This window comes from Notothenia coriiceps, unplaced genomic scaffold, assembly GCF_000735185.1.
Source record: "Notothenia coriiceps isolate Sejong01 unplaced genomic scaffold, NC01 NC01_scaffold00007583, whole genome shotgun sequence".
NCBI classification, from domain to species: Eukaryota; Metazoa; Chordata; class Actinopteri; order Perciformes; family Nototheniidae; genus Notothenia; species Notothenia coriiceps.
The window spans coordinates 285,157-304,845 of NW_011340284.1; the positions used below are offsets into that span (position 1 = coordinate 285,157).

At 38.9% G+C, this 19,689-nt stretch overlaps 1 protein-coding gene across 1 annotated transcript in view; it reads right to left on the reverse strand.

The window, feature by feature from the left end:
- Positions 1–712: 712 nt before the first annotated feature.
- LOC104944161 (A disintegrin and metalloproteinase with thrombospondin motifs 3-like) overlaps positions 713–19,689 on the reverse strand; it is a 50,445-nt gene continuing 31,468 nt past the window's right edge. The window contains exons 5-11 of the mRNA XM_010769649.1: positions 17,399–17,544; positions 15,295–15,470; positions 12,230–12,363; positions 10,779–10,902; positions 7,712–7,792; positions 1,403–1,566; positions 713–718 (exon numbers count right to left, since the gene is read on the reverse strand). Coding sequence (XP_010767951.1) covers positions 713–718; positions 1,403–1,566; positions 7,712–7,792; positions 10,779–10,902; positions 12,230–12,363; positions 15,295–15,470; positions 17,399–17,544 — 831 coding nt within the window. The remainder of the gene's footprint in view (positions 719–1,402; positions 1,567–7,711; positions 7,793–10,778; positions 10,903–12,229; positions 12,364–15,294; positions 15,471–17,398; positions 17,545–19,689) is intronic.

Genomic DNA, 19,689 nt, shown 5'->3' on the forward strand with positions numbered 1-19,689 from the left:
ATTTGAATAAAACCGTCACCTAAATTATATGTAATGTAATGTAATTACATGTTTAATAAAAGGCAAATTACTAAAAGTAGATATATATTTTCTAACTCCGTGTTGTCCTTATGGAACTATCCTGTTACGTATAACAGGTCGTATAGGGCGTACACACAGAGCCGTTTGGCCCCCCAGAGCGTTCCGTTTGCAGATCTATCCACCTTGGGACCCGTTATCGTTTGCGGGGTCCGTTTCTGCAGTTCCGTTACTGCCTTGCGTGAACGAACAGGCTATATGCGAGAGAAAAGTAGCAGATACAGTACAACCCGTTTCGTTCTCGTGTAAACACCGCCTAAGCCCACAAAAAGTATTGTGTAAATATTTTGGTTGGCACGTAAATCTTTTCATTTAATTTAACCATTTAAATGTTTCCAATTGCAAAATATATTAGGTGTTTGATCACTTCCCTTTAATGCGTTCTCTAATGGGATCGATCACAAACATTAAAACGTTAGACTCCTTACGTACAATTGAATCTTCAGCGTCTCGTTAGCTCACAGTCATAGAGTGTTTGGACAATATTTCTCTTGCCTCCTTGTCTTTGGCCATAATCTCCTCTGCTGAAGAAACACTTAAGCCTCTTAGAATCTCTCCTCCCTACCCCTGAGTGTTTTTCACCATGGGATGTCTCGTAAGAGTCTCTTTGTGAATCTTTTATCCATAGCAGGATCTAGACCTAACAATAACACAACATTCTTAGAAAATATCCTTTTTCTAAGATTTTTCTCCCAAATGCGTCACAGGGGCACTTAAAAATTGTATGTGATATGATCAATAGAACTCACACAGGCTTCATCTGAGGAAGTATCTTCTGAGTTGAGAGAGCTGCTTAACAAGAGAAGTGAACATATGACATCAACAGTCGTGTATTAAAACGTTGGACAATCAGACTGACTAATATCAGATTTCCCAGAATCACAGCAGCAGTTTAATGCAGAAGTGTTTTTGCTGTCTTATATCCTCCTGACGGGAAGCACTGTGTTGTGCAGTTCAAATTGTTTCAACTTTGACCTCCTTACTTACCACTAACATTTTGATGCGCAACCAAACAGATAACAGCTGTATGTAGCCAGCTGGCACGGGAGGTAACAATAGAAACAAAAAATTAGACTGTTTTTGCTCTTCGCCCTCGCAGTGAGCAAAGAGCAAATTGCGTTTCATTTGAATGTTGCCATGTCATTTTACTGGCCTGAAAATCTGATTCCAATCATATCAATTCAACACAAAAAGCTAAGTAAAAGTGATGGGAAAATAATGAGAAAAATAGGCTTACCTGCTTCTTTCACAGGGCTCATTTTCAAGCAAAGAGGATATTACAAAATGGAAGTACAAGCAGTAACAGAGAAGGAGTTATAATTACCAGAACCACCACAGGGTCGTGAAGAGGCCCGTCAGTGTGCAGAGTCTCCACTTCGTCCTCAATGACGTAGTGCCACTCCACGCCCAAGTCAATGAAGCTTCTGGACTTGACTTCCTCTCCTTTCCCGTTGAGGATGTAATGCCCCGTTGCCTGGTTCTTGATTGCTGCAATCATTCATTTGGTTATGACCCGGTGACAAAGAAACCTGGCACTTGCTTGGAATGATTATGGCTGAAAGTTATAATGGGTTACTCATGCAGTACATTTATGGAGAACAAGCGCCTGAACTTCTTATATTATACAACTTCTACGACCTGAGGCTGAAATTAGAATTGGCATGTAACCTGTTAACTGCTTTAAATATATCTGATGTAAATCAGTTGCAATTAAAAGATGTCAAAACAACCCGACTTGTGGCTGCTAAAGATCCTTCCCTCCTGCTCCAGTGCAGATTATAACAGATTAGTCCATCGAGTGAAAAAAACAACAACAATGCTTCAACTTCACATCAACTTTCACATAAATGCAGAGTTGACAGCAGGAAATAAGAAGCCACTAGTTCTTGAAATAAAAGCAAGTAAGAAATATCTTCAAATTGATCCATCAGCACATGTCATTTCAAAGTGAATGACAGTGACAGGAAAGATGGATGCGATAGAGAAACTACAGAAAAGGAATAATTGTAATGCTGTCAGCTAAATATTTCATTAAGAGTTAGATGTTCACCCTAGATGAAATCTTAACAAACACATTTCATTTTGTCACTTTTTCCTTCTATTCTGCTACAGCAACCACATCTCACGGAGTTCAGAGTTGATGTATGGGGATAAAACATTGGATTTCCTAATTATATATAGAATGTCAACTTTAGAGTCACTATCTGCGAGGGAGTGCGGTCGTCTTTCAACAAGAGGGTTGCGGGTTCGATCCCAACCGTTGCAGTCAATAATGTCTATGTAAACTTGCGCAATATACTTCACCCTGAGTTGCTACCGCCTACAGCTGTGTAACAACATGAGTTAAGTGCTCTTTACAAGAACGTTAATGGTGACTGATGAGGAAGAATCAAATATGAAGCAGTGCCCTGGATAGCTCCCTCAATCAGCCTTGTTCTACACATTTGAATTGGTACATTTAAAAAATGTACATAACACAATTTACTCAATAATCTGTGTCGAGTTTTCTTTTGTAAATTTGACATGTTGAGTATCCTCCATACGAAATAATGGAAAGTATGCCTTTACTGTGCTGAAAGAAAGGGGCCTATTCAGGGTGTACTGCAGGGGGACTTGCGTGTTTGTTACTGTACAGATGTAGTTTACTGCTTTACGCATGTCACATACGTGGTAGTTAACCCCCGCCCTGACCTCCTACCTATGCAGTCATTGCCACCCTTTTTATTACTATACCTTAATTCCTCCTTTGATCCCTTTCATTATCTTTGTATTTGCTGTGAATGACCTGTGGGTGTGTTTCCAAGGATCCTCACTCGGCTGCCTTTGTTCCTGCTTGTCTCCTTCCTACCTGCCATCCTCCAACCTCACACCACGCCCCTTTCTTCCCCGCTGCCACTAGATTCCCATTCCCCCTCATCCCCTGATCCAGATCCACCTCTAGAATAATAGTAATACTTTGTTAACACCACGACCCATTTAACAGACGACTCAGTGATTAATGCTTTGTGATGAGAGAGGCCATTTCCTCTGGCACAGCCCAGCTCTCTCCTGAAGCACACAGCCGATATCGCTTCTACATGAGCAGCTGACCGCTCTCTGGGCCTTTCAGCTTCATGATAACAAAGGAGAATGCTCCATCAAAGACCATTAAAGCTAGCGCCAGAAAGTGTGTGAACTGTTATTGTTTTACTTTTTAAGGATTATAGATAAAGGGAGTTTTCGTTGGGTAGTTGAGTTGAGGGGTTCCAAATCTGTGGGCATTATAGCAGCTGATGTAGTGATGGTAACAATGTAGGAAGTGAATCATGTTGTTATTGGGCAACAAAATCAAGGCTGTTTAAAATTGCATATCAACGTACTGCTTACTTAATAGTTACTCTAGACTCTATGAAAACCTACAAAAGGTAGGATATTAAAAGTGTTTATAATGGCCCAAAATCGCATACGACTGATGGCATCCTTTGGGTCCACAAAACCGTGTGGGAGACAAACTCCCTCTGGAGGGAACTTTGGTATTATAGCTTTTTTAGACCACTTACATGCACAACATCCTATATAACACACTACAGGAAACGGGAAAACCCAAAAGGCATAATAGGCCCTCTTTAACATACAAGTGTTTTGGTTACAGTCAGACGATGGAAATGCGATTGTAATTTGAAATTGACTAATTAATGGTTGGAAGAATACCACCAGTCAAAAAGTTAAAATCTACCTCACAGACATGTATTCTCTCTCAGACATGCTGTAGCTGAGGCCCATGAATTCACTAATGAGATAACTATTGCTGTTATACTGCAATCCAATACACATCAACCTCTTGACACAACTATTGGAACGAGTGAATTAGGCTGGAGGTTTTTTTAATAGAACTAAATAAGGTGGGGTTTAAAAGCTTCTATTAACACTAGATTGCAATTTAAAGCGGAAATAAACCCAATTTAGTTTTTAAGTTATTACTTTGAAGTAAATGTTTCTGGCACAATGTAATTACCTATTTGCCACACTATGCAATTTGTATGCCTAGCAGTGGTTGTGTTGGTAGCAGCAAGATATAGATTACCGGTATTTCGAACAGCATTGGGAATGAATTAGTAAATAATGTATCTGTATATATTACTAGCTTTCTCACTGATCGTCTGAATAAAGGCAGCACCAACACTAATTAACACTTGGAACTACAGGGGGAAAGTTGTCCTAATTGCTACTTAAAGGATGAGGTTCAAACTTGGTTTGTACAGAATTTAAGCTTCTATGCATATTTGAAAAACACAAGTTAGCAACAGCGCTTCAGTTGTAACAGCTGAGCAGTTTTTGAAAGTAGTTTGCTTCCTCTCAGTTGCTTAAAGAGGCCCTATTATGCAAATGTATACAATTAGTAATTGTATTTTGTGCATCTACCGTCACATGTTTATATGCTACAATGTTCAAAAACTGCTTTAGTTTTTAGAGAGCCAAGTCTGCTCTGATTGGAAAGCTGGCCGGGGGGGGATTTGGGATTTAAGCATTTGCACACTACAAATAAAATGTTGTTACTGTCTTAAAATCATCCTTGTCATTATATAGAAACAACAATCAGTGTCTTTCCAGTACAGTACATACATTACACCAGGCCACCCTAACAATACTTGCTTGATTGTCAGTGATTGGGTCTGATTGGTCATTAAGCTGGCAAAGATAGCTCTGGCTGTCAAAGCTGTTCAAGAAACCCACTGACACACGCGAGGAACATTACGGGCATGACCAATTACTACTGACTCATTCATTTTCATGACCTTTACTACGGCTTTGAGACGCCTCATACTGAACTCAGAGTTTTAAGAAATAGAAGGTGACTGTCAATATATCTTGGTGTTGATTCAGCAGACATAGTGAACACTGGCTCCTCTAACGGCTTTATATCAGCTAGTAATACCAAAGCAGGAAATAACTCCTGGCTGGAGACGGGCAAACTCAACTCAATATCACTTCAACGCATGCAGAACAAAAAATGACTGTTTGGCTATTTTCTACTGAGACAAGGCTCACTTTTCTTTAAGTCCGCTGAAGCAAATGTCTGATACGTTGGCTATATCAATAAGACTGGCTTGACTTGAATGACATTTAAACTCAGCGAGGGGAAAAATGTCTCCCTTCAAAGCATGACTAATGTGACAAGCTCCTTTTATAAAGGACACGATTCACAGTTTTTTGTCCTCCGCAGGGACACGATCTTCCAATCATAGCTTAGCAACTGTCACTAGGCAACATGACAGTCAAGCTTTGAAAGTCACCGAATGTTGAACGGCCATTATTAGGTGTCACGATTTTTGGGAGATAAGACCGAATTCTCTGTGTCAGAGGAATATAACTAAAGTATATTCTACTCAACGGTAACTACTGTATAGGGTATTTTTGAACCAGAGCTATCACAATATCTTACCAGCATCAACAATTGTACCTACCCTCAACGATTGATACTTTGATTCAGAAGACAGTGCTTTGGTCAGGTAAGGTTTACTTACAACAACTACTTAATTAGGGTTAGGACAACAATGTTGTTTAAGTTGAAATGGTGACTATGATAAGATATAAATAATAACTACTTAGTTTAGCTGCTCTTTTGATGATAGGTAAAGAGAACCAATGGCTAGCAGTAGGATGCTTTACGGAATGGCTGAGATTACATTATTAATTAATTTAATAATTGTTGTACTTATTAGACCCTTATACCCAAGCGACTTACATACGCTCAATTCTGTGGACAGTCCCCACAGGAACAATTTCGGATAAAGCGTCTTGCCCAGGGACAATGCAACATGCTGACTGCAGTGGGGGTCCAGGTGGGATTGAACCAGTGTCGGCGCACTAACCCACTGAGCCTCCTGTGGCTCAGATAGCTAAACTATCACTACGGCTAGCAATCTAATTTGCTGGCGTGTTTGATGACCCTTACTGGTTGTACGAGCTATTACAATGTTATCTGTTACATCACACTGGCTATTGACTTAACAACAGTATAAAACATTTCAATAGAAAAATGGTATGATAAATACATTCAGGCCGATTTTATTATTAGAAAAAAAATATTTTCCTTGCATTAATTGTTGTAAAGGATTATTTTTTCAGGGTATCATTAATGTGATTTTCAAAATCTTCATTGGGAGATATGTTTTTATGACAATTCATCCTAGATATAATGTATTATTTTGGAGCAGTAGGTTTTTCTTGAGTCCGTAGTTTCAGTTTTGGTATCATTATCTCTGAGCTGCACTTGACAGCGTTCTTTTACAAGAAAAGTTGTCTTTTTCACCTTTTTTAGTTTGACCTTTGTTTCCGCTTCAATTTGAGAAGTTAACAAGGCTACAGAAAAGTAGCCCTTCAATGCTATCGTCTGTCTCTGTTGGTCACTTGAACCGGTCCAAATCAAGAGTATGGATGAGAGCAGCGCTCCGTCACTGCCTGGCGAAATGGCGGCCACGCCCACTTTCCAGTAAAAACAAGGGTCAGCAATATCATGCCTAAAAGCTGCTATGAAAAATATATATCCGTGACTGCAGTCCTCCACGGAGAAAGGAAAAGCACAATCAATGTCAGTCAATATATGTACGCCTGTGGCATACACTTCATCACGGCTGAACTATGATGCCAATGAGTTTTAAAGTCAATTGTCAGAGTCAGAACATTACATCAGTTGTAATGTTAAAAGTCATAGTAGTAAATATACATAACACTGATTAGCTGTCCACTGGCACTGACCGGACATCAATCCCCTATTGATTTATATTAAACTATAAACCTATGATGATCATCTCCAAAGACATTATGTAATATTGTCTTTTTGACCATTGTAATCGGGCTCTTTGCAGATTAGACTTTGGACGGTATTCGTAATGTTTTAATGTAATTGGCGAACTCTTCAGAATTAGAATCTTCTGCCAGTCAAATGACAGCATATGTTTTCACTGAAAAAGGGGCGATGACTTAGAGGGAAAGTAACCGGATTGAGTGCTCTCATCTATAGTTTTGTTGAAACGTGTATCCACGCTGGACTTTGTGGCTCGATAATAAAGCTGTGGCCTTATTCCTCCTCCGCTCTCAAAGTTCGGTTACAGTATAACTCCTTTAGACACTGCAGAGTTTATAACTTCAACATAAACAGAGGTCAAAATAATGCATTTAACATAGCTGTTTCTACAAAACACATAGATCACAGTTCCTCTCCTCTGAGTCTGTTAAAAAGATCCCAGCCACAATCCTGCAGCTTTAATATGAATATTAAGATATTCCACTCTGACAGAAGCCACGTTTCTATTGGCAAAGCAAATATACTAGATTATAAATGTGAATTCCCCTTAACATAGTAGAGAAAATAGTAATGCTTAAAGAAAAACTGCAGCGCCATTCTTCTGGCAGTGAAAGAACCCACTTATCTATTAATCTCTCTTCAATAGATAATAAATTATGAATGAGCAATACGAAGACTAATTCTCTCTGCCTGAGAGGTGACATGGAATAAATTATGCAAAGCCTTTCATCTATTATTCTACATTATGTGTTCCCATTAGTCTTCCTGGAAAACAAGAAGAGGATGTTGAAATGTCCTCTCTGATTTCATACAGTTCATGTGTTGGTGTTAGGAAGGCACACTTACCAAGAATTTGAGGGGAGGCCTCATGTTCTTGGATCATCACATGTCTAGCTCCAGGAGGAATGAGAAACATCTTAAGGTAACCTTTGCCAAGTTTGTAGCGGCAGCAGAAGCAGATGAGGGAGGGTTAGGAAAGAAAAGACACACATAGGTAAGTTAAGCAGATACAGAGACACATATTTGTTTGCAGTGGTGGACATCACGCATGTTTCAGAAGTGTTGCTCGACAGAGAAGAAAATGGTAAAATGTCTCCTTCAATAGAAGCCTACAGGTATTTTTTTTTATTGAAACAGGCTGTTCATTCACATTTATCTTTTGCGTCATCAAAGGACATCAACATATTATTGTGTTACTATTACATATAACTCAAGATATCCCTTAAATAAACTCTCCATTCCTTTATTTTGAATATACGCAGACAGGATGGGAATGCCTCAAGCCATGTTTCAATAAAGCGTGAAGAACAGGGTATTTTCGGACTACAGGGCAGCAAAGTGGCCTTCTGTCAGGGATGTCCACCGCCTGCAAACCTACCATGACTCACCGAGTACATTTCTAGAGTCTTCCGTCTCATTTAAATACACATTTCGGGCTCCTTTGGGCAAAGAGAAGGCTCCTCTGGTCTTCCCTTCAAAATGAAATGAATCAGTTAGTGAGTCTCGCAGTGTTTCCTCCCGTATCCAATTTTATCATTTCTCTGCAACATCACCTACAGTGGAGGCACATTTAATTAGCATAGCAGGGGGCAGAGCAATTCACATCGGATGAGGAGGCAACCTATTTTTTTACACTTGATAATCACCAGGACTGAATTGCCGTGCTGTAATTACTCGCCCTTGGATTTGACACTGGACACCTCCTGACGTAGACGATGATGATTATGAATGCGCTGGCACAATGTCGCAGTGTTCACACAGGGTCACAACAGGTGGCAGACCAGGGGAAGCTGCTCACTCTGCTGTGTGTTTGAGAAGATAAATTGCAATGTACCTTTCGGAAAATTGCAGAAGATGCCCTCTTCTCTGAGAGAACATTTTGTAATAGCAGCCAATTTCAGAAACCTCAAGCCGCTTAATAGAAATCACAGTTTGATCACATGGCTTTTTGTCGACTGATTGGAAAAACTGCACACAAGCGGGCTTTCTAAAAAATACCACTTTGGATGTGTGGGGTTGAATGGAGCATCAGCATGCCAGTTGAGGCTCAATCAATCAACTTTTAAATAACCAACTACCTCCAAAAGTCTGTCAGTTTGTTTGATGAATTTTTTTTGTCTGCACAAAGACCTCTAAAGTTAGTTTGTTAGGCTGTTGAAGCAATTTACATTAAATGATAATACATACAAAAACAACATCTCTGGATAGTGAACCTGTCACAGTTCCCACAGTCAGACCTAAACAGACGCTTGATTAGTAACAAGGAACAGAAGAAACAGCAGATGACATCACTCTTGTCTCTAAGTCACTACAGTGTTAGGCATCCATCTGCTCTACAAGCTGCACAGTAAATGCTATAGGACAGCAGTAATGGAGTATTCAGTAACACTGGATACTTGCATATTGTGTTTTCCAACAAAGGGCTTTCTTTTTGGGCTCTCTTGCTTAAGTGTTTCCCTGTTAAAAAAAGGTGAGGGGTTAAAAGAGAGAGTGATGTTAAGAAACAAATTATGAAATGGATTGATAACAGTTTCAACAATTCTGAAACGGTTTAATGAAGCCGTCACGTCAAATCCCTCACAACGTCAATTTTCATTTGATTGACTTCATGACATCACGTCACATGGATAATGGTGTAATGGTAATATAGTGATGACAGATGAGGCTGGCATCAGAGGTGGTTACTAGAAGGCATCATGAAAACGTTAAATTAAATGCACGGGTCGTTTGTTATTTTCTCATGCTCGAGGTTAATGTGAAAACACATTGTTCACAAAGAAAATGAATCACTTACTCACACTAATTTAGCTTTGCAACGCAAAGTAAGTTTTGTTACAGACAAAACACCCATGTGTGAGTGTGTGTGTGAGTGTGAGTGTGAGTGTGAGTGTGAGTGTGTGTGTGAGTGTGTGTGTGTGTGTGTGTGTGTGTGTGTGTGTGTGTGTGTGTGTGTGCCCTGTGTGGCTGCAGAGGGGAGATAAACTAAAGGAAGCAGCCTCAATTGAAGAAGTTTGTACGAAGAGAAGGCACACTGTCTGAACTAACAAACTCAATAATAAAAAGAGAAACTAATATGTGAAATGAATAAAGAGGGGCATAATTATCTTTCTGCTAATTAATACGGTTCTTAATCCAAAACAAAAACAAATGTGACAGCTGACAGATACTGTGGTTTTTACCGCTCCCTGTAGATGTATCTATTAGCTTTGAATGCAATATTCTGCACATTAACAAAGATAAATGACATAGAGATCTGTAGAATATGGACCCCATAGTGTCGTGCAGTGATTACAAGGGCTCATTTGACAAAAAGGAATGGTCATTTTCCTTTTGTTTTATGAGTATTGCAGAAATCAAGATCTATGGCAAACACACGTCTATGATACTTACACATTTTGTTGAGCAGGATAGTCCGTGCATTTCAACATCTTTATGGTGTTTAGCGTAAATGCAATTGGCAGTAGTAAAAAGCTAATGTTTGGCCTGACACAAACGACATCACGATTCCATGGCTGTGCATCACTACCGCTAAGCTAAAGCCGGCTAATGTTCGGTGTGATGACGTTTAGTATTTAGTAATTTAGTACTTTAGTACTCAATCAGCCACTTTTTTGCAAACGCCATTTTTGTCATGGAAGATTTGAAAACTCACCAGTGTGGTATTTACTTACGGACTTTATGTCGCAGAACAAAAAGTGGAAATCTCCTAAGCTTGTGTTAACCACAGATCTTATTTCACATGTTGAAAAAAACATTGATTTTGATTCAGAAATCATACTCTGTTTGTGGGATTAGGTTTCACATGTTAAAAGGAGTAAAACAAGAGTGCCACTGAAAAAAGATTACTAAATTGCAGCATGGACAAAGCTGCACTCCACTCACAGACATGTGTACTGGTTTCATGTTTTCTTACCAGGTTTCTTTGGTGTTCGGGTGAAGGATCCTTTCACGGTGCGGCAGTGGGAGTTGTCCCCACCACAAACACCACATTTGTCTTCAACTTTGGTGGAGCCAATCTCTCTGTCGCAGCCGACATTCTGTAGACCACGAACATAACCAGACAGATGAGTTGAGATTCTTTTTGGACTTGTTAAATATACAAAGTGGTTTTACAACAAGGCTTCGTAATGAGACTATCAGTGCTAAAAGGAGACAGAGTTGTGTAAATCCGATTTTGTTTTGAATACGTATGTTATACAGATCCAGAAGAGCATTCTAAAGCATACTCTTTTTGGTGGAAAGTAACTTTGAACATTTACTCAAGTACTATACTTAATAACCATTTTAAAGAACTCTACTTATATATTTCTATATTATGCAACTTCATACTGTACTTACAATTAAATACATTACTGCGGAAGATTTGCTTTTACCTCGACACATGTATCTGATAGCTTTATAAACTTTGCATGGTCTGATTATTAATACAAATATAAATAATTAAATCAATTCTGATGCATTAATAAAGATTAAGCGAACCAGCAATATATAAAGTAATTGAGGCAACAGCAGATGGACCTTTACCATCTGCAATTTTAAAGTTATAGAAACACAAATTGCATCAATTATTTTACAATTATAAAATAACAAAAATAATAAAAAAAGTGTCATTATACATAATGAGGACTTTTCCTTTTTACACTCTTGGTATATCATTTCGTACTTTTCTTATATACAATTGCATTGCATCACCTGTACGTGTACGTCTACACAGTTGTATCGTTACTTTAACTAAATGTAATATATTTGTATACTTACTCACAACTCTTTCTCCATGAGATGCAAGGCAGACACAGGGGCAAGGCAGGGCCCTATTATGCTTGTTTTTCAGGTTCATATTGTTTTTTTGTGCCTCTACTGTGACTTGTTTACTTTGCTTCAGTGTTCCTCAGGGGGAAACTTGGTATTAAAGCCTTCGCAGACCATTTACATCCATCACATACTGTATATAAGACAACAGGAAAGAGAAAATTCCCAAAAGCACAATCGGGCCCCTCTAAATGGTTCACTGCTCCTACAAAGTGCATCTAATTTTCTCCAAATGTGTTATCAAACAAAGTTTTACCAAGCAAATAATTAGTAAGCATTTGTGGTTTTATGACTATTAGTTGCCAAATTCTTGTTGCTGTGACATACATATTTCTGTGACCAAGACTTGTATCTTCGTATGTATACTTCGTATGTGTATGATTAATTTCAGTGAGGAGGGAAATGTCAGATTTTAGACTCCTGGTTCTACGCAGCATGTGCAAAGTTAAACCTGTTACTGATCGGTTTTCCAACATCACACTTTGTCTACATTTTTATAGATTTAAAATACAACTTTTACAATGTCAACATCATGTAGTTTAACCACATGCTTACCACACATTCTCCCCGTACGCAGATGCTGTAGGCGTCTTTGTAAGAGCATCGTGTCCCATCATGCACCAGCAGCTTCATGTAGGCCACGTCTGATGTCTCCTTTGACTGGCAGTACAGATGGCATCTCTTGTTAGCTACAGGAAAACACATTATACAAATGTTGTGGAAAGCAAAATCCAACTTAGAGAAAGATTGATATTTTAAAAGACTTTCAAAGATGAATGTGTTGTATTTACATAATGTCTAAACACTTAAAAACATAAAATATGCACAATTAGATCCAGACCTTCAAAGGGTAAAAGGGAAACATGAAGCTCATTAAACATACATCTCTTTATGTTGGATAGTACCAGTTAATAGCTTGTTTTTCAAGTGGCTGGATTGACCTACATTCTTTATTATCTTGCCGAAGAACTGACACAATGTCCCATTGCTTTTGCTGCGGAGATTACAACTATCTTGCCATTTCCACCCACCAACATGTCAATTCTGACAGGCATCGACAGGCATCCTCTCAGAGCAATAATGGCCAATTAGATGTGGTATATTATATGCAAAACTTCCTCTAGAGTATGTAACCTCTACACAGCGGGATATGCGCTCTAACTTGGCTAGAGTAAAAACAAATCTTCAAAGGTTGTGGTGATTAATCACAGGCATTGCTCTCTCAGTTGCTGAACTTCTAAAACACAATGGGAGTTTCACAAAAAGAAAAACAAACCGCTATAAATAAATCAACTCCTGAGCTCTGTGCCTTCACAACTTCACACCATTCATCTGTTTGCATCTCATATATTTATCCATTATTACAATAAGCAATATTTAATTTCACTATACAGCATTTCATCTTCTTTTTCTATCTTAATCTATTTTACTTGCATATAGTTTACTCTAAGTCTTGAAACAGTCTCTTGCAATATTTTATTCCTACTCTGATTTAGTTTTATGTCGTATTTATGTTTGTGTTGCATTAATGGAGGAGCCTCTGACTTAAGTGTTTTAATTTCATACTGTATCTACACTGTAGCTGTGGATATGACAATAAAGCCCTTTCAACCTTTGAACACAATAGGAGTTTTGTAAATCCATCACCATTGAAACTCTCTCTACCCTGACCAACTGCCCGATTGAACCAAAATCCTGGATGCAATGCTACTACCTCAAACTCAACTGTAAGACATTTGGCATGCTCATCATTGGTCCCCAATCCCTCAACAGAACCAATAATAACTTCTGCTTCACCAATGAGGACTCCACTCTTTCTCCCTCCATACACATCCGCAACCCTGGAGTCATTTTCAACAGCAACCCGACTTTTGAAAACCATATCAACCACATCACCAAAACCACCTTAAATATATAGACCAACAAAACTAACCTAATTAAACTGAGGTATACTCAGAACTCACTCCCACTCCCATGACCACATCACCACTGATCTGCAGAAACTCCACCATTTGTCCTCATTTTAAAATGTTAAAGGTGGGGTATGTAAATTTGAGAAACCGGCTCGAGATACACTTGTTGTTATATTCCATGGAATGCTCTTAACATCCCGATAGCAATGAATATCTTAAGTGCTTTGACAAAAAATCCATAAAAAAATGTCATCTGTGGAAGCTGACAGCCGGCCCGGCTAAAATAACTGGATGGCCTACCTGCCTGTCAGCCTTCCATCTGTGCACAAACTTACTTGCCCTCATTGGTCATGTGCACGTTCGCGTGTGTTGGAGGAGGGGCTCTGTAAGGAAGTGGCAGATTTCTTCCGGCTGTGTATTTTCAAATTCTAACGCACTCAAGCTGGTTTCTCCAAAATTACCTACCCCACCTTTAATCAACACTCACCTCGTCAGAGCTGCTTTTAATGTGCAATTCATTTCGTGTATCTTATGACTTAGGTCTTATATTTATAATGTATTTATGAATTTGAATATGTATCTGTAAGGATATTCTGTCTTTGAGTCTTTTTAAAAGCACTGGGGTGGTGTTTGCACACAAACCTATACAAGACACTACAGGAAAAAGAAAACGCCAACAGCATTATAGGGCCCCTTCTCCAAATTGTATCAGGTGTTTATGTACTTTTATTGAATTTAGATTCCGAGTTGTAGTGGAGAGCAGGAGCAGAAGACACCAAGTATTATCCTGATCCATTGGATTTTTGCTATAATGGTGATATTGAACAATATTAGACATACAACAAAATAAAAGCCCCTTTTCCTTCATTACGTCTCCATTTTCTCTGGATTGGAAATATAAATAGTTTCCTATTCCTAGCCTTTTTACCTTTCAAAATAAACAAAATAAATGCATATACTGTTAGCTGTATGGTTAAAAAATTATCCCCAATTAATTTATGGTTTGTTATTAAAGTAAAGTAAATTACCCTTAGGGCAAAGGCCAGAATAACCGCACTCGACACTAATTAATATAATCTTGTACAAAAGGCCTTTGATTTTCTATTGAACGTAATACCTGGTTCTAAGTGTAAAAATACTCTCGACTCTGCAGGATAGCTCGTTAACTTCCATAGAACAACGTGCTCCCACTTTACATTCTGGCAGCCTTCATAGGGTTTTCTTACTTGTTTTCCACATGACTGACTGGGGGAACACAAAACAATTTAAGTACAGGAGGTTGGAAACTGCTCCATGGAGCGAAGCCAGAAAAAGCAAATTCTGATATAGAAATTTTAAAAAGATGAACGTTTTATATCTGCACTATAAACACCCATCATCTTTACAAAAAAGGGCAATTTTGAGCGTGGATGGCTTTAAACGCTGCATGCTGGCATAGTTATAGGAAGATGAACACATATAAAATAATGGAAGAAAGATAATACAAAAAAACAGTTAAAAAAGTTCAGAAAAGGGTCTGGTCTGTTTGATAATGTCCCTTAAACGGCTGGGAAATGTTTTGAATGTACAATATGTTTCTTTCAGTTCTTGCTGTCAGAATGCAGATTCCCTTCCCTTGTAGACTTTCTTTGTTCTTTCTTGGCATAGAAAAACCTTGAGAAGTCTCCCGTTAAAACAAAATTATCTTTTGAAATGTTTCTGGCTTACTGTCAGGATGTTCGTAGGGCAGCCAATGGTGTTTGGCATTTTGGAATTCAAAGTGGGAGTTGCGGAGCTGGCACTGCTGAGCTCTGAAATCCTCGAAGTGCTTTGGGCAGTCGTCAGAGTTGCAGAGCTGATACTCGAAGTTCACTCCTGGGCAGTCCTGGCCGCCGTTGGAGGGCCTGCGGGGGGGGAATAGTAAGTAGTACTTTGAGACCACAATGTGAAAACAAATCCTGCTTAACCCTAAAATGGACAATCACATATAGATATTATGACAAATGTATTGATTACTTTGTTCTACATTACACTCATATTACGTCACCCATATTAAACATTGATACACCAATATTACACCCTATTAAACCATTATCCCACCCGTGTTTCACCCATGTTACACCTTTTTTTACACCTGTATTGCAACCTTATTATACACCAGTGGCGAACCGTCAGGGCCTTCAAGGTATTCAGAGAATACCCTGGAACACTCAGATAAAACAAATTTAATTATATAAATAAAATGTATATAAAATAAATGAGAATCGTATCTGTGTTGTTGATCTGTAATATTACAGTGTTACGTTGATTTATTTGTCCTTCTCGGACCATGCACTACCCATTTCAGTGGTTTTGTGTTAAAAAAGAAAGCAACCAATCAGATCTTGTTCTGGGTCTTTGGGTAGAATATCCTTCAACCAAGGTATTCTATATCCTTGATAGAATGCCCTGGCCGTTGCACTGAATGAGAGCGTACATTTGGACTGACAGTTTGATCAACCAATCATATATTGATTTGTAGCCAATGGGCGTATTCTTTCAGAGTTTCCCTCGGTTCCAGGGTATTCTAGAAGGCCCGCTAGTTAACTGGCTCGAGACAGAGGATCTAGATGAATGTGACGAAACGATTCATGCCGTTTTATTCTTTTTAGCGTTGAAATGGCAAGTGCAAAAGGTGAAGATGAAGTTGTTGCAGAATTGTTGTGAGTACCCTTTTCGAGACGACAATTCAGTGAAAAGACAGACACTATAATGCCGGGGGGGCGGTGGGGGGTGTGTGTGTCTACAGAAGGTCCAGTTGTGATAGACACGGTTCGTCACTGTTATACACATATTTCAAATGTATTACACATAGACACAACCTGTCAAATGACTGTTTCCCACACAATATAGAAATCATGTTATGGTTAATGTGTGATGAGAAAACATGCATAAAAGATTGGCATTACGTTTAACATTGCACCTGTAATGTAGAGTTTCCTATTTTGTTTTGAATGGAGTTTTCCACCCCGTGTGTGTTTTCCCGCCTGTTTGATTACAAGCTCAAGTTCACCTGCTGCCTTTTTCTAGAAGTTGCTTACATTGTTTATTTTAACCCCAGTGTTATTTATATACGTCATTAATAATGATTGACTGCCAAGCCTACAAAGAACAATTACATCTGACAATAAAAGTTTGCCTTTCTAAAGCTGTTAAGCAATTACAACAGAATAGTGTGCACATTATACTTTAAAGACTTAAGGTTTGATCAGTGAACAGGAGCAATTTCTCGTTGAGTTAATGAGTAGTGTCTAGCTTTAGGTCTCCTTCATGAAGGTGTGATTTATTATATGCCCATACTGTACAAAGTTGTAACAGAAGTGTTAATCACTCTGCAAGAAAGTCAATAATTCTATTTTCAAAAAAAGATGTCAAACGATTCCTTTAATATAAGGAGACTAAAACTCCTTGGTTATCGTAGCCACGAGTCAAGTTAAAGAAACTGTCATGGTGAGAATAAAACACAGGGGACTAGTATCACTAGATGTGATGTGGACTTTAAAACCAACATTGGGCCCGATTTCTCTTCCTTTGACATTTTGCATAAAATACATAAAAATCAACTAGAGAGAATATGCGTAGTTTGAGGTGTTTGACGAATCAATGCTGTCCTTTTTCTGGTTAGGATAGCCTGAATAATACCCACACTCCCTGTAGCTCAGTAGGCACTGGCAGGGTACATTTAAGGTTACAAAAAAGGACATCTACCCACTTAAATTATCCAACAATACCTGCCAACTAGGATCAACCTCCTCCTTTAGGTCAACATTTTGTAATAATGCCTGTCACTCACGCTGGGCTGGTGCACTGACGCGTCCGGAAGCGAACTCCAGTACCACAAGAGCGGGAGCAGGAGCCATACTTGCTCCAGGAGCCCCAGGCGCCATCTTGCTTGATCTGATTAGGATTCTTCCACATGCAGTGACCTTTGTAGCACCACTGCAGAGGATGACAGGAGACAGGGAAACATAAAATACTCAAATAACATCTATTTAGAGCAGAATTGATGCAAAATAATGTATTTTGTGACATCTTTGTAATTGCTAGAGGATTGATGTGTCATGGGAATATATAATAGGTAATGAGGTGGGTGCTCACAGGTTAAGGTATGAGTGTTTATCAAATAAATCAATACAAATAATAAAGGCAACAATCATTACAGAGCAAAAGAGCAACATATAACCATTTAATTAATAATGGTTAGTTAAATAAATAAATATAACATTTTGTGAAAAAAAGACATGACCAATAACACAAATAGTAGTATTAAGAATAATAACAAATACTAGGTACTTGCTACATCAACAAGTGTAATGCTAAAGCAAACCACAATATGCAACATTTGTGTACTTGATAGGGGATTGGTGTGTTAAGGTATATGGTGTCAAGTTGTGAGTGCTGCTACCTTTAGGCATGACTGTATATCCATGTAATCATTCATGAGAATGTCAGAACAATTACATAATACTAAAATAAATAACCCTAAAAGTAAAAATGGTGAAATGTATTGAAAGGGGAAAATTAAAACTAAATTAAAAAAGGACCAATCACGAAAAAGTCCCCAATCATTATTAAGATAATAATAATGAGAATAAATAGTAGATAGTTGCTACATTAACAAGTGCTGAATCACAGGAAAGTAATTTCATTATGTTAAAAAGATAGGGATTGTGTATTATGGAATAAGTGTTAAATGATGATAGCTGCTGGTGTAGGGTTGGAGTGTTTTTGGCACAAAGACATACATCTGTTTTAAGCTGGGATTCATTCACAGGCTGATTTAATGGGGTCATGAAAGCTGCCAGTGTGTTGCTTAGTGCTGATGTTAAATTATTTGCATTACAAAAAGGTCTACCATTATGCGATGGGTATTGTGTTTCTTGTTTTTTAGTGTTGTCTGTGGATTTGGATGGGTGTCTTGATGACGGGAAGAGCAGTCACTGACACAGAGGGTCAGAAAGGGGGACGCTGCGGGCTCGTTATCAGGGATATCCTGTCAGGGGCTTGTCTCCAAAAGTAATGTGTTAGTTTGCAGAGCCAGCTGAAGTGGAAGTAATGTCTGATGTGTTCATTGAGCATCGTGAGCATGTATCCCAATAAAAAAACAAAACCTTTTGTTTTACATTTTGTCTTGGGTAATGTGAGTTTTGTGAATCCATTTGTGGCTGAATGAGAGCATCCTCTTGCCAATTGTGTGAATTTGAGTGAACTGAAAGAGAAACCCTGCAGCAATGTTACATCATCTGGTGAAAAAGGTTCCCAAAAGAGTGGTAGCCCATTGTTTTCAACAATCATATGTCATTGTTAGGCTGATACTGTGGTTTTGCAACTGACATGCATTTTTTATTACTCACTTTTGGAAAAAACTCTGACATGCATTTTTTATTACTCACTTTTGGAAAAACTATGGGTTACTTACGTAACCCCAGTTCTCAGAGTAACATGAAGTGAGATGTCTCACTATGGGATGCGCCTCAACGCGTATGCAAACAGAAGCATCAATCTCATTACGCCAATCCTGATTGGCTGGTGATCTCGACGTCTACGTCAGGGAATCCACCCACCCTTTAAGTAGCTTGCGCTACGTCGCAGCGTCATTCAAAATAAGCACCTCTTCTCGCTTCGCCTTAGCAAGAAGGGCCGTCTGGTGAGACATCTCACTTTATGTTACTCTGAGAACTGGGGTTACGTGAGTAACCTATAGTTCTCATTCATAACACTCCGTTCGATGTCTCACTATGGGATATTGAAACTCCCGTATTGCTAGACATGCTTATCTCCAAAATCACCAAAACAACCAGAACTTAACAGGTAGAACCTTGTCTCAACACGGGGCCCAGCACTACGCGGGCCACACTTGGAGCAGAGACACCTAGCCTGTAAAAGCGGACAAAAGTGAGCGGTGAGGACCAGCTCGCTGCTGCACAAATGTCTTGGATGGAAACACCCTTGAACAAAGCCCAGGATGTAGCCAGTCCACGAGTAGAATGAGCACGCAGGCCCGTTGGTGCCTGCAAACCCTGACTCGTATAAGCCAGAGCAATCGCTTCCACAATCCAGTGGGAGAGCCGTTGCCTTGTAACG